The sequence below is a fragment of the Chiloscyllium plagiosum genome, chromosome 29, assembly GCF_004010195.1.
Source record: "Chiloscyllium plagiosum isolate BGI_BamShark_2017 chromosome 29, ASM401019v2, whole genome shotgun sequence".
NCBI lineage: Eukaryota > Metazoa > Chordata > Chondrichthyes > Orectolobiformes > Hemiscylliidae > Chiloscyllium > Chiloscyllium plagiosum.
The window spans coordinates 28,723,115-28,744,678 of record NC_057738.1 but is presented as its reverse complement, the minus strand read 5'-3'; the positions used below and the strand labels follow the sequence as shown (position 1 = coordinate 28,744,678).

General features: G+C 40.6%; 1 protein-coding gene across 17 annotated transcripts in view; it reads right to left on the bottom strand.

The window, feature by feature from the left end:
- The window catches only part of LOC122564459 (FH1/FH2 domain-containing protein 3-like), a 650,002-nt gene that overhangs the window by 47,092 nt on the left and 581,346 nt on the right, over positions 1–21,564 (bottom strand). For all 17 annotated transcript variants that reach the window (XM_043719360.1, XM_043719363.1, XM_043719365.1 and 14 more), the window contains 3 exons: positions 7,973–8,131; positions 3,082–3,264; positions 1,958–2,077 (listed from right to left, as the gene is read on the bottom strand). In XM_043719360.1, coding sequence (XP_043575295.1) covers positions 1,958–2,077; positions 3,082–3,264; positions 7,973–8,131 — 462 coding nt within the window. The remainder of the gene's footprint in view (positions 1–1,957; positions 2,078–3,081; positions 3,265–7,972; positions 8,132–21,564) is intronic.

Genomic DNA, 21,564 nt, shown 5'->3' with positions numbered 1-21,564 from the left:
CAGTCAGTCGCCTGAGGCGGGAATTGAACCCGGGTCTCTGGCGCTGTGAGGCAGCAGTGCTAACCACTGTGCCACCGTGCCGCCCACTGCCACCGTGCCGCCCGTGTTGTGTGATTTTTAACTTTGTACACCCCAGTCCAATACCGGCATCTCCAAATCATGACTACTCTGTCTATGCCTCTCATAATTTTGTTTGCCTCAGTCAGATCCTCCTCAGTCTCCTCTGCTCCAAAAAACAAACCAAGCCTAGCCAGTCTTTCCTCATAACTGAAGCTTTATATCCTATGCAACATCCTCGTGAATCTCTTCTGCACCCTCTCCAGTGCAATCACGCTCTTCTGAGAGTGTGGCGACCAGAACTGTACACAGTTTTCCATCTGTGGCCTAATCAATGTTTCATAAAGTTGCAGCCAGATTTCCTTGCTCATATATTCTACACAACAGCTAATGAAGGCAAGCATCCTCTATGTCTTCTTCACCACCCTGTCTGCTTGTGCTGACATCATCGGAGTTCTAAGGAATTGTCCACTAAGGTTCCTTTATTTCTAAGCACTTCCTAAGAACCTGTCATTCAAGTCTGGAATGCCCTGCCAAGATGATCTGCTCAGCCTGTCCATTTACCTGTTCCATTGTAACCATTTACCATTTAGGTTTCCTCTAGTCCCATGTTTTGTTCCTTTACTTATCCCACTACCAGCCCAGAAAGCATTATTCCATTTTCCCTTTTGTTATTTAATCACATAGCCATTCATTAAACATCTCTCTCTCTTTTCCCTCGCTATCCTGACTTAGAGTGTTTCCAGGCATTTTTACTTCAGATTGTTAGCTCGAAAGGTTATTAGAGCTGAGATTTCTTTTCCTCGATGTCTTTTATCTAGTTCAATTCCATTTTCACCTTTGTTACTTAGAGATTCTACTCCCAAGGTCCCTCAGCTAGTGTGCTAATCCATGATGTGCACAGCTGAACCTTTTAGCTATTCATTGATACATGATAACATTATCTCATCATCAGGGCAGATTATTTAAAACTAAATCATTTATTTCCAAATCCATTATGCAAGTAGCATGAAAACAGATGAGCAATGTTAATAACTGGAAATGGATAGGCTGTTCATAAATCAGACTTGTACACTCAGTTTATTGATAAACCTTTCATTGAACGAGCTCCATGTCAAAAGCAAATCCCCAATATTTCCTTGCATCACCTTTCCCATGATCAAATTTTCTTGTACATGATATAATTCAATATATTGACATTTGTAGTCATTTAAGATCAATCAGGCTCAAACAATGCTGTACAAAATTGTGCCTAATCATGTGCAAAGGAGGAATAAATGACCTTTTGCTGAAAGTCTTTGGGTGCTGTTCTCTTTTGACCCATACAAATCTCCTCATTTGTTTGTTTATTGGCATATGTCAAATTAGTACAAATTTAATCAACAGCCTTGAATTTCTGAAAATGACCAACCCATAGTTTCTTTATCTGGCATCTAAAGGAGTCATGGGATAGCAGCAGCCTATGCAGCAAAGTGCCTAAAACAAAGAAAGCAGAGAGTAAAACTGTCATTATTCAGACTTGAGGGAAACACATTAGGGTCACACAAGGGTCACTATTAAGATGACTGCCTGGTTTGATATTTGCTTTGGTTGTTGGAGCAGAACTCCAAAGCTTGTGAATGAGACAAAACTAGGATGGGTAAATGCTTTTGTTAAGTGGGGCAGGGATGGTGAGGTATGAAACGTTTTTAGGGGTAAGCAAGAATGCAGATTTGAGGCTATGTTTGGATCAACCATCATCTTATTGAACAATGGAGCAGATTCAAGGAGCTGAATGGCCTATTCCTAATTCATACGGATGCATGAATGAATGAAGCAGGAAGCACAAAAGTAAATAGCTCAGCTCAACCATTATAAATTAAGAATATACAAACTAGAGGAAGAAGACACTCAAACTTACATTTGATGCATTTAGGAAGTTCCCTATTGCCAGCAATGTTGCTAGGATGTATCTTAAAGTTTTATTGTTCTCTAACTGGTCCATGCCTTCTTTCAGGTCCTGTAGAGGCTCTGCAACTTCCTGCAAGTAAAACATAAGCATATCACACCACCAAGGTCACAAGCATTTGTTACATTATGCACAGTATAACATTTAAAAAAAAAGGTATCATTCGCTGCACCACCTCTTATTATACATCCCTAGTTGCCCTCGACAAGGTGGTGGCAAGCCGCTGACGTATGTTCATCCAAACATCAACTTAATCTCTTATCCAGTTCTGAGGAAGGGTCACCAGACCCAAAATTTTAACTTTGATTTCTCATTACAGATGCTGCCAGACCTGCTCAGCTTTTTCAGCAACTTCTGTTTTTGTTTCAGATTTACAGCACCTGTGGTTCCTTCAGTTTTTATCAGATTATCTATGATCCTTCTATAAAGCTAAATGCCATTTATACGTTCAAATCCCTCAAGCTACATTACACCAAGAAATTCATGTTCATGAAGAAAGGCAGCTCGCGAATGTTAGTTGTGCAAATTCCTTGCTCGAATACCATAAACTCATCCCACAAAAAAAAAATCACTATATAGCCATGGTATCTTATCAAATGATAGAATATTAGCCTCAATCTCACTTGCCGTTCCTTACAGTTTAGCAGATTCAGATTCATTGCAGCATCAGCTGTTCAGTACTGAACAGGGAACAATACTCAGAGGCCTTGCAAAATATCACCTTTCAAACTACTTTGAGTTGCATTGTTGACATACTATCAAACATTGTACCTTCATTAACTATCCCCTTAGCAACCAATAAACATGCAACGGATTAAATTGAACTAAAATCACTCTTGCAATTATTGTCTTGCTCAAGAATACACATCTCGACACTTACTCCCTCACCATAATTGCACCTATTATCAGTGAGAAAACATCACTCTCATTAATATCCATAACCGGTAGCAAGTCATAATTCCTGTAAGCAAAAGGATATTATTTAGCTATCCATTGAAGTGGACATCAGAAGGCCATGCTGTTAATCAAATATTGCACATACAAACAAATCATGTTTTTTTCTAGGTTGCAGTTACCTTCTCTACTGTCTCATAGTCTAGCTTGAAGGCCCAGAGTTGGAGTCTGGCTGAGAGTTCACTAATAGAAGACAAAGTTAGAAGAAACTGCTCTGCAGAACCCAAAGGAATGTCGGGATTCAGCAACTGGGCCTCCTGGATCTTCTGCTTTTCCTCTTCACTGGGAATCATGGTCAGGATTTTCTAAAACAAAATCAGATACGTGAAAGCCATTTCATTATTAATTGCCTGCAGGATCTGGGAATTTTTTTTTCTTGGGTTTGTGCATTTTACTTTAGAGAGTGACTATTCTACACAAGACTGTCCCCTGGTTATACAATTAAGATGAGTCACTCTTCTTTTCCAGTGTTCAAGATGATGAGCAGGAGAGGGTCTGAATCATCAAATCCTAGATGTTAATTTGTCTAACATCATGTCGGGTAAAGATGTGCATGGTGACATACAATCTTTCTGACTTGTGAATGCCTGAATGTGCAGTATATCAAATCTTAAGGTGAACATTGAAAGGAAATTCTGTAGCAAAATTTGTTCAAAAAGAGAAAATCTCAATTTTGGCCAACTCTCAAATCAGTTAGATTCTACAAGAATGTATCTTCCTTACAGGTGGACCTTGGGGACTTTGTCAGACATGACAAACACTAGTCCTATAATACATAAAAATTTGAAAAAATCTGCTAAGAAAGATAAAGGAAAGTACATTAGAGATACTAAAAATGAAACTAGATGCTACATCATCAGACATGATGGCCAAAGATGAATGGATGAGAAGGCCTTTTCTCTCATTTCTTCGTTAACTGCTCAGTGACAGTAACGTCGGACTAGGAAAGTCATGGCTTCAAGTTATACTCTAGCGATAGGAGCATGTAATCCAGGTGAACAATGCAATGCAGTGCAGTGCTAAGGAAGGGACTAAACATTAAACTTTGACCCTGTCTGCTCTCCCAGGCCATTTAATAGATCCCGTGGCATTACTTTGAATAACAGCAAGGAAACCTTTGATGTTCTGACCAATATCTTTCCCTCAATCAATAGCTCAACATAGAAAATTACCTAGTTATTTATCATGCTGCTGTTTTTGGGATATCACTGCATGTTAATTGCTGGCCAAGTTATCTACCTTACAATTGTGACACCACATCAAGTGGATGTTTTGTGTGTCCTGAGCCACGAAAGGTGCTATGTAGATGCATTTTTTTGTTACATAAGTGAGTAGTAACTAGACAGAACTGGCTGCATTTATTTTGTTATTGTTTTCTTCTGATCTAACTCCCGGGAACATTTGCGAGAGTCCAGGGTGGGCTGAGGTGGGGGCTTTGCTGGTGTTGAGGAGGAGAGCTGAGATCCCTGACATTTGTGGCAATACTGAACACGATATTCGGGAAATATGGCCCTCCAGATGCGCCAACTTATTTTGATCATCCACAGTTCAGCATTCTTGCAAGCAATTTGAAAACCTGAACTAAACCAACGGATAGTTGCTCTAATTTAGAGTACAGCAAAGGAACCACACACTTTGCTGTTAAACCTTCATTAAGCTTAAATTTATTTTCTCCCACTTGTTTGCCACTAATCGTGTCTATTTCAGGGCCTCTGCCAAGTCAGCCACCAAGTTATAAATCACAAACCACCAGTTTATAGTCCAAAAGGTTCATGTGGAAGGAGCAGTGCTCTGAAAGCTAGTGCTTCCAAATAAACTTGTTGGACTCTAACCTGTTGTGAGATTTTTAACTTTGTCCACCTCAGTCCAACACTGGCTGCTCCAAATCAGCCACCAGTAACACATGCAACAGTAGCTTTGGGTAAATTCCTGCCAGTTTCCTCCCGGCGCCGAGGGTTGGTTTAAGCTGGATTTGAGACTGGACATGACACAGAAAGGAAAGGGAAGTGGTGGTTGGAGGGGAGAGGAGTGCACTGAGAACTGTACTGCACGTCAGTCTCAGCACATCAATCCTAGTCACATTTGCAGATTATTACTGCATTAAGAGCCACACTAAAGGCTAATTCAGAAGGAAGTTTGGAGTTTTCCAGTCAACCTCTGGGAAAAGATCAACTCTCTGGTGGTGGGCATCTCCCTGCTGTTTGGGTGGGAATACAACCAAAGAACGCCCTGTGGAACGGGTTCCCTCCTCATAATGGTGAGCAATGCTGCTTCTGATAAGGTTAACCAAACCAGATCAAGGATACAATTATCCAAAGCAATGACATGGAAACACAAACATTCAAATTGGCATGAGAGCAAAGGTTGACTATGATGTGTATCAGAAGCCAAGAGGAGCGAAACAAATGCTTGTACACAAAGAGTGAACTTTAAAAAAAGATTGCCACAGAATGAACTTGAAATCCTTACTTCCCCTCTGTTTAGTTGATACACTTTAAAAATTGCAATGCTGTCAAGGTGCATTGCTTAATGATAAACATAGCAGCACAAGGAAGAATACTCCATATTATGTTCAACAATATAATTGCTAAGGTGTTATTAGTTTTTACATTTCAGAGCATGTTTACAGACACTCATTAGGTCAGTGATTAATTTTTGTTCTTGGTCAGGGTGTGGGGATGGGGTTTCATGTTTCCTGTTAGAAATATGTAATTGATACAATAAACAAGACAAAATGAAGGCAATCATGTGATCTGTCCTAAGTTTGCATGACAGCAAGCAGTAGTGGTTTTCGGTCCTTTGTCACAGTTTGAATATAAAACTGTTGTTTACTGGGGGTTTTGCACTTGGAGACAATGGCAGCAGCCTGAGCGAATAGCGGATAGAGTAAATACTGGGTTATAAACAGTTCTATAAGCTGCCCATAAGATAAAAGACAATTGTAAAGAATAGCTACTCAACATTTCTACCAGGATACAAGACCTGTATGACTCACACTGACAAGGAGATGGACTTTGATGAGATCTTTTCTGGAGATCTGAGCCTCCCAGATTGGCAGCCGGAGAGTTCCTGGGAGACAGAAAACAGCTCAAGGCTGTACAGGATTGCAAGTGGGAAGCTTGTGCTCAGACTGGAAAGACCAAATTGCTGAGGAGTTAGAGAAAGGCTGGAATATTTGCCTGGATAGAGAAAGAAGTCAATGGGGAAGCTTACACTGTGAAAGACCGGTGAATTAAAACATTTCCAAGAATAGATCGAAAGCAAGCACTAGGGAGGCAAGAATCATTTTAGTCTGGTTCCAGGAGAATTGAATATCTATAAACTAGATAGTGAGTTTTCACTTGTGTTATATATTCTGTTCCGTAATTAAAAGTATAGAGTGTCTACAAAAATAATGTTAGTCTATAGCGCTTACAGCTTGTTAGTTACAATAAATGTCTCAAAATGTGAAACTGTGTTGTTTCATTCTCTCGGTCTTGAATTGGGAGTTTGAAATTCTTTTAAAAAGTTTTTTTTAAAAAAAGAAAGGATTGGAAGGCTTTTTGAACATGGTTTACAATTTCAATCTAGCTGTGCAAACAGAGGAATTTTACCTTGCGTGATCACTCAGGTATACTATTTTCTTTAAGTTCATAGTCAACATTTCAGCTCCAATCTCTGCATTATTATAGATTTTCTCACTGACTTTAGGGGCCACCATTTTAACTAATCAAATCAGAAAGTGGACCAGCAACTTGTTAGAATCAGACAGATTGGAGGACAGCACTGGAATAAGGTATTACTTTCTTCTCCTGGTTTATGGAGTCTGAAGTCAGGGTAGAACATTTTTAATTGACCTGCTTGTTTTGGGGAGTCACAGTGGTGAAAATACTCATTTAATATTTCTCCCAAAACATCCACATGAAACAAGCTGCAAAAATATGCAGTTTCATCCAAATAGATTTCAGTGTAAAATGTATCTCTTGTCACACAAGATGTATTTTCTTCACACTACCTGCTACTGCTGTTTCAGATATGGTGCAAATTAATGAACATATGAACCAAAATAACCTGATGATGCCACTCATTGTATTTAGAGAGTTGTGAAGGTGAGTAATTGAAATAGGAAGTTCCATCAGGGAGGTAATCATTGGCATTCACTTATACTTTGGCCCACATTGTGAATTACAGAAATTTCAATACCCTACAATACACTAAAAATCAGCTGGAAAAATTCTGTTTCCAATGAAAAATGTTATCCTTGGAAATCACAAGCCCTCACAGTAATGTTTGAATCACCACTATTGCTGATTTGGATTTTTTTTTAAAAATGATGCAATGTTGGTTAGATCTTCAGCACAGTGTTAGGCCTAACCTGGTCGATTTGATACTAATTGTTAACACACAAAATCTCCCATAATTGATCAACAAAATTCATTGCCTAAATAAGTGGCTTACACAGGAAGATGGGCAGAAGTTTACATCAACAGAATGTATGTTTCTACCTGTTACTTGACCTATCTGACTCAAGGTAATTCAATTCCCACAATTCCAAGTGGAGGCCTGCACCTTTGACCTTTGGATTGTGGTGAAAAAGGTGTTGCAGGATTGTGGTGAAAAAGGTGTTGCTGGAAAAGCGCTGCAGGTCAGGCAGCATCCAAGGAGCCGGAGAATTAACGTTTCGGGCATGAGCCCTTCTTCAGGGACGTCGATTCTCTTGCTCCTTGGATGCTGCCTGACTTGCTGCGCTTTTCCAGCAACACATTTTTCAGCTCTGATCTCCAGCATCTGCAGTCCTCACTTTCTCCTAGCAGGATTGAGGTGTAGGGAATGTTCAGGATATCAAGAGTAAGTTGGTCCACTTGCACGCAAACTGAGATTTTAAGTTTTTTGTTGTTCAAAACATGTTGCTTCACCATTTGTTTTAATACCAACTGAGAAATTAAAAATGACACCAACTGCCCAAACAGGAGGCTTCTCCTGACTGATCCCATTCCCCTATTGCACAGTGAGAAAATCCACAGAAATGCTTACCTCTATACCTTCTTTGTTCAAGGCATATTCATCAAAGTTCAGAATTGCAGTTTTGATTGTTCTTGGTGGTGGTAATACGGTCAGTCCGATGTTAATGGCGTTGCTCCGTTTTGAGTCTAACACAATGACTTCCTGTCTCTTCCCATCTGCAGCTGTCTTCTGAGAATGGAAATTACATATTCACACAGAATTAGACTATGCACATAAAACAGCTTTTGAGTTCTCAGAATGGTGGCTATAGGTTTAGGATAGACCATATTGCTAAGAAATACTAGGATGCAAAGGACAGGAGAATGCTTTTCTTGAGCATATATGCTTTCACATGTATTTATTTTCAAAGAAAGAGGTAAGAAGCTTGGAGCACTACCTCTGCTAACCTACAATATGCTCATTGCTCTGATCACCAGAACCTTAGTAGAAACCACAGGCTTGACAATCCATGGGAGCCCACTGATCTCCCATAGTAACCCCATCTGAAGATCAGGAAAACCAAATTACTCCACACCAAAAGAGCACGGACGAAGTGTATGGGGTCCAGGAGTTAACTGCATGCCACATGAACACAGGTGTACTATTTCTCTACCATTACCAATTCATAAGGGATAGGATCAGATGTTACATATTTGGCTCATTGAGTCTGCTTCACCAATGAGATTTTGACTGATCTGATAATTCTCAACTCCACTTTTCTGTCTTTCTCCCCTTAATTCCCTGTATCATAGAACCGAATCTGTACAGTGTGGAAACAGGCCATTCAGCCCATCGAGTCCACACCAACCTTCCAAAAAGGTATCCTATCCATGTAACCTTGCATTTCCCATGGTTAATCCATCTAGCCTACACATCCCTGGACAACATAGGCAATTTAGCATGGCCAAATCGCCTAACCTGCACATCTTTGGACTGTAGGAGGAAACCAGGCAGAGCACCTAGAGGAAACCCACGCAGACACTGGGAGAACTTGTAAACTCCATATAGACAGTCCCTTCTGCTATGAGGCAGCAGTGCTAACCACTGAGCCACTGTGCTGCCAATCTTGAGAGTGACTGCTACATCAATGCTCAAAGTTCACATACTTCCCTCGAAGATTTTTGCATCCCACTCAAAAGCACACCAAGTCATGTTCTTTACAATAAAAAATAAAGTAGTAAGGAATATTTGGGTTTTGTAGATGATTCTACCTTTGTGCAAATATTCTCCTCGGCCACTGGTTGCTAGATCAACTACGCTGCACAAGTAGAAGAATACTTGGAGCTAAACCCAGTTATCCAATCAGTAGCTGTGGACCAGTTAGCAGCAGAGCAGCAGAACCCTGAATCACAAACTTCAGGGTTCAAAATCTATTTGAGCCCTGGAGCTCAAAAATTACTGCTAAATGAAATGAATTTCTGAAAGAGTACTGCTCTGTTGAAGGTCACACCTTATGGATAAGTACCTGCTGGTCCAAATGGATAAAGATCCCATTGACAATTTTGAAGAACAGTAAGAGAATTATATCTGATGACTAAACCAACAAGCATGACAAGCATGAGCATGTAATGGTCATCACTTATATATAGTGGGAGAAAAATGGGAAAGAAGTAACGTCAAAATATGAAGCAGTAGAATACATGAACGATAGACCTGTCAACTCAGACTGACACTGTATCTTGTCCAGAGAAACAGCTTCAAAAATAACTTGAGGGGAAAACACAACTCAAAAGAAGATGGATAAGAATGTGCACTCTTCACGCATGAATGAATACAAAGGATCTCATGACCTTACAGGAACCATTCACTTATTAAGAAAACAGTTTTCAAAATGAAAACATACATGCATTTCCAATAAAATAACATCTGTAGGAATGATTTCCTGGTAATTCCACCTGCAGAATATTATAAAGTAGAATGGCTGGAATGCACAAAACCCCACAGACTCTCATTTCAGAGAATATTGTAGGAGAGACAAGAAAACCCAAAGCAAACACACACTGGCCTTTGAGAGCCATGGGAGTCTTTCAAGACTGAAATGGAAGACTGCAGTTTTTTGGTTCATTGCGACAGTTGTTGACTCTATCCTTCTGCTTCCCTGCTCACATCAAATGTACGTTCTCTGCCTGGAAGCAGCAGGAGCTTTGCTTTAGAACACAGAAAAAAGGCTGTCAAAGACCAGATAGGAATGAAGTTGACATGGAATTGACGAGGGGTATGACAATAGGACTAACCAGGAATTTCTACCTGACTGACACAACCCACCTGCATTAGGACTGTGCACTTTCCAACACTGAAGATATTGAATCATGCTGGGGCACATTGCTGCTTACCTTTTAATGTCTTGCCAAAGTAACCATTTATCCCAATGGATTAGCAAAGACCTTGAGTGCTTGGGGTTTTACAGCAGAGCTTGACTGCGCCATCATCCACCATCTGTAAATTTACACTTTCCAGCAGGAGTCTGAGTCTAGTTATGTTCCATGGTGGAAAGGACAATTGCTGTATTGCCTAGTCCAGTCAAGGTCAATTGAATCAGCATGGATGAAGGTCTGACTCCAAAAGGAACTGTCTTGTCTATGTAACCTCATTTCCCATGTCAGGCTATGAATTTCCAAATTAACTAGCAGGGAAACCCAGCAACAAAATTCAGAACAGAAATTTTTAAGAGTTATATTTGTCTAGAAATAGACTCCATGTTGACTGTGCCAAGCCACCCTTTCTTTTCAACAGATGCTAATTGAATGCCGTTTATTAGAGTTGAGAGGTGACCTTATAGAGGTTTATACAGGCTTTCCCCGGGTTATGAACGCCCTACCTACGAAAGCCCGTACTTAAGAACTGACCTCTGTAGAGCCTATTATTTTTTTAAAAATGGAGTTGGACTAACGAATGGGCGGACTACTTTGTGCAACACTCAAAAGATTGCGTGTTTTCACTGACCAATTAGGACCTTATGAAGCTGGAGCAGATGATAGCAGTTGAGGAAGGCGGCCAGTTATAATGAGAAAAAGAAAACCTACCCTTGATGTTTACTTTAAGAAACTGACTTTAGAAGTAAACCCTCACTCTCCAGCAGCAGAGTCAATCCCTGACCCGGCCCATCCTCTCCAGCACCAGGCCCATCCTCCAATTAATAAAGTCCTCTTAATTAATCATTAATGCCCCTTCCGGTATGAAAGACATCGATTGGAATGAGTGGAAGTGTTAACCTTTAATCATTATCTTTTCTAACAGTTTAAGAAATGTTTCTTTAATTTTTTATATACCTTTCCACACACACACATTCTTTTGCAATTATAAATACTGTACTATTGATAAATTAACTATTATTACTATATTATTATATTTAAGATGTTTTAGGTAAAATATATATTATATACTAAGATAAACATTTGACTAATTGACGCTAGAGTGTGAACTGTACATAATTGTTCTGACTTACTTACAAATTCAACTTGCGAACAGACTTAAAAACGGACCTCATTCGTAACCCGGGAACTTCCTGTACAATCATGAGGTATAGATAGGGTTAACGGTAGGTGTCGTTTCCCTAGGATGGGAGAATTTCAAGACTAGGGGACATATTTTGAAGATGTGAGAAGACAGACTTATAAAAAGACACGAGGGGTCAACTTTTTTTTTTTACACAGTGTGGAACAAACTTTCTGGTGAATTGGTGGATGTTGGCACAGTTACCAAGTGTCTTCTAAATGGTGTAAGTACATGAATAGGAGGGACATGAGCCAGGAACAGGCAGGTGGGACTAGTTTGGGATTATGGACTGGTTGGATCGAAGGGTCTGCTTCAGTGTGTATGAGACTATGACATTATTCAATGCCTTACAGAAATAGCGGACACACTGTTTTAAGCCAGTGAATGGAGGGATCAAATTGACTGCAGCGCTAACTTTCCATCAGTTGGGACTGTAGAAAAAAATATTACTACCAGCAGACCAATGACTGCATCCCCTTCCACCTCTCATAATTATACAAGACTAAGGACAAACAAGTCACCATAAAAGTAAAAAAAAAGCTAATCTTGATCAGGCCAGTCAGACAGCCAAATGAAGATGTTGCCATTTTACTGGAGAGCCTTAATGGTTCCAGTTCACTATAAATGTCTCCAGCCCATATCTGCATTTTCCCCAGAGGTACATTTTAACACTTCAAACCTTGCTTAGGCATGAATGTACTCAGGAAAATATGCTCCTCGCATTTCTGCGACTATGTTGGCAAGGCTAGAGTCTGTGCTTATTTAGAACAGGTGGCTTTTATTGGAAGTAAAATCCAACACTGACTGGGGATCTGAAATCAGAACAGAAAATGCTGGAAAAGCCCAGCAGCTCTGGCAACATCTGTGGTGACAGAAACAGAGCTAATGCTTCAAGACCAACCTAACTCTTCTTGGGAACTTAAGGAAGAGTGGGAACTTGAGGAAGAGTTCGAAAATTGATGATTTTGGTAGAGTAGAATAAAGTGGGGGAGAAGTAAGTGGAGCAGAAGGAAAGCTCAGAGGGCAAAGTGGATTAGAGATCACTGGAGGAGGGAGGTGGAGTGAGAGAGGAGGGCGGAGTGAGAGAGGGAGGCAGGCAGAGTGAGAGAGGGAGGCGGAGTGAGAGGGGAAGAGGGAGAGGGATAGGGAGTAGGAGTGGGCAGGGTGGGCAGTACACATATTAATAGGAGAATTTAAGATTTTTTTCTGGTGGTGTGGGTGAATACAGAAGAGAGTGACACAAATCAAAAAAGGACACAGTTCATGGTTTGAAGTTGTTAAACTTCATGTCAAGTCCAGAGGCTGTAAAGTTTCTAAAATAGAAAATGAGGCACTGTTCTTCTATCTTTCGTTGAGCTTCACGAACTCTCGGACAGAATTGTGAACATGAAAGCTGGATGGTGTATTGAAATGAAAATCACAGGAGGGACTTGGGATCAATGGAGGTGACCTGCAAAGTGGTCATCCCGTCTTCTGGATAAGCCCAACACAAGCAGGAGTCGTCGTCGTCATTTGCGTTTTGGCATTTTACAGCATTTGAGATTCAATATTCAACAACTTCAGCCCATGAATGTCAAGCTCCATTGTGTTTTCTTCACCTTTCTCTCTTCATCTGGATCCCCCCCCCTCCCGCCTGAAGTGTGATTCTCTTGCAGACCTGACCAACATTCTGCACTACTCTGGAACTATCCCCTTTACACCATTACCACTCGCTTTTGCTTTTTGCCCTGCGACACCCATGCTCTCTAATCTACCTTACTTTCTAGTCTTCCCTTCTGCTCTACTTGCTTCTCCCCATTGTTGTCCACAGTAGAAAACCCATATTCTCTCTTCATTTCTGAAGGGGAGTCATCACACACTGAAACATTAAATCTGTTTCCCTACCACAGCTACTGCCAGACCTGCTGAATTTTTCCAGCATTCCCTTTTCATTATGGTTTTTACTGTACCCATATATAAATGATGGCAACACTCCTGCGTTCATTTTTAGTACACTTCAGTTGACTGCTCCTCTTCATGAGAGAGAGTCAGAGCACAATCCAGCTTCAAATGAAGCAGAACAAGAGGAACTATCCTCATCTTGGGCCAACACTTTGACTTCAACATCAATGTGACTCTGTTCTGGAGACACTTAAAATTAAGCTGCCACTAATTTAAAGATTTATACAAGGACGAGCCCTGCTCAAAAGGTTTAAAACTTGAAACAGCTGAGACACCATTCACACAGTGAAATCACAATTTCTGCCAGAATATGACCTGCACCATCTTGTTATTTGTGAAATCAAAATAAAATTAAAGGTGCTGGAAAAACACAGCAGTTCAGGCAGCTTCTGAGGAGCAGGATGCTGCCTGAACTGCTGTGCTTTTCCAGCACCACTCTAATCTAGAATCTGGTTTCCAGCATCTTCAGTCATTAGTTATAGCTTAAAAACAAAGGTGGCATTACCACAGAACCCAGAGGGACAGGATGATAAGAAACTGAAGGTGCATACAAAAGGAATGAAACTTGGTAAAAGATTTGAAGACATATACAACAATAATGGAGGGAACAGAAGGATATTTGGATAGAGCTGGATGAATTAGCAGGAGTGGTGTAAGCACAGGCATGAACCACCTAAGCTGAATAGACTGTTTCTGTGCTGAACATTCAGTAAAAATGAGAACCAGCTCATTTTTGATCTGTAAGTTGTGTTCAGATCAAATTTTCATCTCGAGAAGACTTGTGGAGGAAATACCAGAAGACAACTTTAAAATTCACAGGAGTTTTTGGAGTAGATTCTGGAAGATCTGAAAATACCAGAGACTTCTAGCAAAGACAATTACTTAGATAAAAGCCACACATGATGAATCTAAGGGTTATTTAATAGTTTTAAATAACTATTTAAAACAGTTATTCATGGACAGATGCATGAGTTGGTGGGGAGCAGAGGGATACAAATGCTTAGGAATTGACCGACAGGGTTAGACAGTACATTTGGATTGGCTCAGGCTTAGAGGGCCGAAGGGCCTGTTCCTGGGCTGTAAATTTTCTTTGTTCTCGAACGTGATCAACACTGATGAATGGATAATTAGAGTTAAACAGTTGTACAGCACAGAAAGACCCTTTGGTCAAACTCGTCTGCGCTAACTAGATATCCTAAATCAATCTATTCCCATTTGCCAGCATTTGGCTCATATCCCTCTAAGCTATTCCTATTCATGTACCCATCCAGGTGCCTTTTAAACATTGTAATTGTACCAGCGTCCACCAGTTCCTCTGGCAGCTCATTCCATATACGCACCATCCTTTGCGTGAAAAAGTTGCCCTTAGGTCCCTTTTATATCATTCCCCCCTTACCTTAAACCTATGCCCTTTAGTTTTGGACTCCCCTACCTTGGCGAAAAGACCTTGGCTATTCACCCTATCCATGCCCCTCATGATTTTATAAACCTCTACAATGTCACCTCTCGGTCTCCGACAGTAAATGCAAACATCCCAAACAGCTTCTTCACCACCCTGTCTACTTGGGACTCCACCTTCAAGGAACTATGACCCTGCACACCAAGATCTCTTGGTTCAGCAACACTTACACAATTAATGGCAAGGACTTGATAAGTCCTGCCTTGATTTGCCTTACCAAAATGCAACATCTCACATTTATCTAAATTAAACTCCATTTCCCACATCTCAGCCCATCTGATCAAGATCCTATTTAACTTTGAGATAACCTTCTTCTTTGTCCACTACATCACCAATTTTGGTGTCATCTGCAAACTTACTAACCATTGTTTCCTATATTCACATACAAATCATTTATTTCAATTGATGAGAAGGGTATGAAACAGTCAATTGCTCGACTTACTTGAAGCTGTATGTCCTGCTAATGGTCAACTCACTAAGAAAGCAAAGATAGGAACTAGAAAACTCAGTAGACATTTCTTTTGCTTCTCCAAACTCTGGAAGAGGAAGAATATACACCCCCACACAAAACAAGACTGGACAATGCTACAATCCTCCCTACACCACTGTAGCACCTGAAGACAACAGGAAGCTGGACATAAATTGGATTTATCAGTACTCTAAGCTCATCCAGTGTAAAAAAGTCACAAATTGCATGCTGGTATTCCTGCAAATTGGCCTGATGGGTGCCAGATAAAAATATTTGCACAAAATTGTGTTTTTTACCCAGCAATTCTCCAATAGACTCGTTCATAAAGTATCTAAAGATGCTTTTGGAGTGATTGATTAATTGATAAGGATAAGTTACCTTACCAAAGATGCAATCGCCTGATAGATACAAACAAGGAGCTATGTTCAGCTCATGGTACTGTCAGTGACAGATACCCAGGATGCATTAGCCTCACTTCCAGTTTAGGGGAATAGAATGCAAGGGGGACCAAGCCAGACGATGAATGGGAAGAATGCTGCCACCATAGAGACAACTTAAGATGTCAAACATCTTGCCTTAAGTAGACAGAAATAGGTTACAGCATGTGCCATGAAGCAATGAACTGAATAAAATTGGCTGGCACCAGAGCTGATTTTTAACTGTACTTCAAAATGAATTAAAACATTTTGTTCTATACTTTTGCTACATTCTGATTAAACCAGTATAAGAATTGCACGGAGATATTTTAAAATAAGGAGTAGTCGCTGAGAGTGAATAAGGTTTGTCACCCACTATCCGTTTAGTAAGGCAAATGTGGCAGCAGTCTTAATACACTTAATGACACAGTGATCATAGCTGTGCTGATCAGCTTCTCCACTCATCAGCATTAATAGGAGGTTGGATTTAAAGAAAATAACAATTCATGTTGTGAAGGCAGTGTTTTGATTTTGGAGGCAGCAACAGTTAATGAAAACAGTTAGTGAGAAATGCAATTATAACAGATTGTTGACTGAATATTGACTGAAAAATCAAAATATTCTTGAGGCATCTCATGCCCCTATCGAGTACTCTTTCCACCATGCTGCTGTAATTCTGTTACGTGGATTCAAAAATGTGCAAGGGACACAATTCAAATTTGACAAAATCTGATATTTACAGTCCAGGAAACTGCATTGCACCATTGGATTAAATGTTCCACTGCAACAGAAGGATGGCATTTTTGGTATCACAATGACAGAAATAATCTGTTGAGGTGAAAATGTCATACCTATGTGCGATGCGCATAGCAACAACAACTACTTGTATTTATGTAGCACCGTGAGCAGAGTAAGACGTTCCTCAGCAAATGAAAGGATAATGAAATAAAATTTGGCACAGTCTCACAGAGAAAATTAAGATGGATGAAGAAAAGTTCGGCGTAAGGAGTATATTGAGGGGAGACAAGAGGCAGAGATGTTTCGAGCCTAGGTCATCAAAAATACAGGGATTAAATTTGGGCTGACAGGAGGCCAAAAATGAGGGCATGCAGAGTACTTGGAGAAGGAGAAAAGATTTCGGAGAGGGGTGAAGCCATAGGGATTTGAAAATACGGGGAGAATTTTAACATTCAGGCATTGTTACACTGGGAAGTAGAGGGGTGAGGCATACATTAAAACATAGCACAGAATGGCTACTTAAACTACAACGAGACTAAATTTTCACCAAGGTTTTCCCACACAGCAAAGTGTTGATTTCAGATCTATGATGAGGAAGAAAGGAACAGTGCTAAGGAGAACATGACAGAGAAGGCACCATTTGGTATGTTTGCCTTAATACTATTGGTCATTGCATTGAGGATAGGAGTTGGGAGATCATGTTGTGGTTGTACAGGGCATTGGTTAGGCCACTTTTGGAATACGGTGTTTAATTCTTGTCTCTCTGCTGTGGGAAGGATGTTGTGAAACTTGAAAGGGTCAAAAAAAAAATCTGCAAGGATGTTGCCAGGGTTGTTGGGTTGAGCTACAGTGAGAAACTGAATAGACTAGGGCTATTTTTGCCTGGAATAGCAGAGACTGAGGGGTGACCTCACTGAGGTTTGTAAAATCATGAGGGGCATAGATAGGGTAAGCAGACAAGGGCTTTTCCCCAGTGTTGGGGGGGGGGGGGGGAAGGAGGGTCCAAAACTAGTGGGCATAGGTTTAAGGTGAGAGGGGAAATATTTAAAAGGCATGTCAGGGACAACCTTTTCAAATGGAGGGTGATGTGGGTATGGAATGAGCTGCCAGGGCAAGTGGTAGAGGTGAATACAATTACAACATTTAAAAGGCATCTGGATGGGTATATAAAGAGGAACAGTTTAGAGGGATATGGGCCCAACTGCTGGCAAATGGGACTCGATTAATTTAGGGTATCTGGTCAGCATGGACAAGTTGGAGCAAAGGGCTCTGCTTCCATGCTATGCGACTTTAAGCCCATGAAATTCCAAGATTGGCAGTCAGAAACTCACCCCAGGAAAGTCTTCCATAGCATCTAGTCATGGGTCAGGGGTTTTATACCACAAATTCATTTGAGTGCAGGTTATGTTTTAAGAGTATAAAAAGAAATATTATAGTCTGGTATTAGAGTAAAGTTAATTACATTTGAAATTTTTGAATTAGAAACCTGTGAAGCTTTGGAACTCAATATTGAACATCACTGTAAAGTTAAATCACCTAGAGTGAAACAGCAAATGTATATAGTTGGAAAAGAAAATTGCAACAAACTCACTTTTAATGACCTTTTATTCACAGTTATAGACAACAAACCACAGGAATTTTGCCGTCTGTGCTAGGTTTGTTAGAGCTACCTTTGAAATAGTTGCCAATATATTTCAATGTATCAGATGTGTTCATTGCACACATGTCTAACAATTGTTTGGCATTACAAAAGAAATCTGTTGTCTGCTCTACATCATGTGGAACCATTTTATTATTTTATTTAACTCAAACCCATGCTGTGGGTTGTGACTATAACAATGTTCCTTCACTTTTATTGTTCTGGATATGCCTCTTGAGGAGTAATAAACACATTCTCTCAGAGTATAGGAATATTACTGTGCAGATGCTGGCCTATACCAATACTGTATCAAAAATGAACTTTAAAAGGGAGAAAAATGACTCCATGCTATGAGTAAAGCATTTGAAAAGCTATTTATTGTAGGTGCTCAGTTTTTAATTGAGCAAAAGGCTCTTTAAAGTTAGCAGTGAAACGGCATGATTAGAATAGTAATTTGTACAACTCATTGTTGAAGGCTGTTACTGATATCAGGTTGGTTACAGCTGTACAGCTTCACACAACTCTGGAAATTTGATTTTGAAAGGTGTCAGTCACATCTGCCTCTCCATCTTTCACTGTTGCACCTCTCCAAACAAAGCCAATCCTCACATTCTATCAGACGTTTTTTTCAAATATTCTTCATTCCTAGTAGTTTTTTTTTTCTACAAATAAGTTGGCCAAACCTGGCTGCAGGAATAATGGTGACAATAATAGCAGTGAGCTTTGTTTACCTCTATTTATGCACAAATCAGACAGCAAGCTCTACCAATATAGTAGTTGGATACAAACATACAACTGTCCCAGATGCATGAAAACAACATATTCTGGCTTTCCATTCAAAAGTATTGAATTGTGCAATATTTCTGTATTGACATTGGAGATATGAAACAAATCCATCATTAAAAACATTAGGGCTTGTTCATTCTAGCACAAGTGTCCTTTTAATAGGAGGGAGGCAATGGCCTGTAATATTATCGCTGGACTGTTAATCTAGAGACTCAGATAATGTTCTGGGGACCCGGGTTCAAATTCCTCCACGACAGATGGTGAATTTGAATTCAATTTAAAAAGAAGTCTGTAACTAAATGTTTTATGATGACCATGAATCCATGGTTGATTGCTAGAATGACCTAGTTGGTTCACTAATGTCCTTTAGAAAAGGAAACTGCCATCCTTACCTGGTCTGGCCGATATGTGACTCTAGACCCACAGCAATATGGTGGTTTATTAACCGCCCTCTGGGCAATTAGGGATGAACAACAGATGCTGGCCTAGCCAACAACAGCCTCATCCCATGAATGAATAAAAAAAACCAGTTTCTTTGGCACATATCTTCACCGCATGAAATGTCATTCCTTTATATTTTAATGTTACCGAGATTTGGAAGATACTTCACAAACATTTTCTTTGTCTCCTACCTCTCTCAAATCAATCTTATTTTCCTTCTCCATTGCGTTTCATTTTTATACCTATTTTTGTATTTATGGACTATCCTAACTTGCTGATTCATCTGCTGATCAATAATTTTTCAATTTGGTTGGTTGGTTCAGAATAAACCGAGTTACTGGCTTGTTTATAGAATCCAGATGCTTGCAGAAGGCACCAAGCTGTTTGGCTGACAGTATCATGCCATGCAAAAACCCATTGAAAGTTTACAGGCAAATGCAGGTTCAATGAACAGCTAGCACGCTTTGTTCATTGCTTCCAATAACATCTGACTTGATGCATGTAGGTACATGCAGAGGGGTTAGTTTAACTTAGTTGACTTGGTGCCTGGTCTACGAAGCAGAGTGATGCCAACAGAGTGGGTTCCAGTCCTATACTGGCTGAGGTTACCGTGAAGAATTCTCCTTCCCAACCTCTCCTGAGGTATGGTGCCCTTCAGGTTAAACCACCATCAGATGTCTGTCTCACATGAGCGCACAGACCTAAGGTCTGTTAAGGCAACGACTACTTTTACCTTTGCAACCATGTGATGGGACAGGAAGCTAAGTGCAGGAATTGGGAGAACAGAAAATGGAGAGAACAAAATAAGGTAACCTTTCAGCATAAGACCTAAGGCCGTAAGATTTAGGAACAAAAATTAGGCTACTTGGCCATCAAAATCTCTCCAACATTCAATTCGATCATGGCTGGTCTATTAATGTTCCATTCCATTTTTCTGTCTTTTCCCCAGAACCCTTGATTGCCTTACTTATTAAAATTCTCTATCTCTCAATCTTGAATATATTTAAGTGCCAGGCTCAACTGTGCTCGGTGGTAAAGAATTCCACAGATTCAAGACCCTGGAAAAAGTAGTTCCTTGTCATCTCTATCCTAATTGGATACTCCTTACTCAGGGATTATGCCCTCTGGTCCTAGACTCTCACATAATGGGGGAACAACCTTTCGCCATCTGTACAGTCAAGTCCCTGAAGAATCTTATATATTGCAATGAGGTTATCTCTAGTTCTTCTATATTCTAATGAGCACAGCAGTTCAGGCAGCATCCAAGGAGCAGCGAAATCAACGTTTTGGGCAAAAGCCCTTCATCAGGAATAAATCTGGTTTCCAGCATCTGCAGTCAATGTTTTCACCTCGTTGATTTTAACCCTACTGCGAATCCTCTTGCAAGGATACCTGCCTTGAAGAAGTTTTCCTCCTCTCTCTACAAGAATCTCAGGGAGTCCCTCTCCCACTGCAACTCCCAGGTCATTTCCTCTGCCCTGAAGCTCTTCAATCATGTCCTGAAACAAACTCGCTACCACAGCCACATTTGCTTCCTCAGTGCCTGCCTCCATAACCAACTCATCCCACATGGACTCTGGACCACCTTTAAACCAGCAGAGTTCGGACCCAAACAGGGCAAACAGTACAGACTTCAGATTCAAAAACACCAGCAACAGTTCTCCTTTAAGATCCTCCACTCCACGCTCACAGCAATGCGCCGGCACTAACTTCTCTACAGTCAGCCCTGCCTCAGCTGAGGGCTACACTCTCTCAGAATTGCAAAGGACCCACTCTGTACTACATCCTCAGGAGAATTCATACTCTCAACAAACAGTATTTCAATTCCATCTCAAACATCAAAAACTGTAAGTACAACAAACTTTTATCTACCCAGCTCCATAACCAGCGCTCCTCAAACATTCCAGAAGATTCACCTGGCCTCAGAAACTACTCAGACGCCATTAGCCATGCGGTTGATGCAGCTGCCACCGCCATGCTGATTGATGATGTCACTTCCGCCCCCATCATGGCCACTCCCACAATCACTTCCGCCCCTCAATTCCTGATGCATCACACGTGACATCACTTCCGCCCCTCACATCATTGCTGATGCCACACGCTCAGTGACTTCAGCCACCCCTACTGCCGTGGTCACCACCACTTCCGCCCCCACCAGCGCCACTCACCTGCATTCTGCTGACATGCCCCCCACAGACCCCACTGTCACTATCCCCACCCCCCAGAACCCTGAGGGGA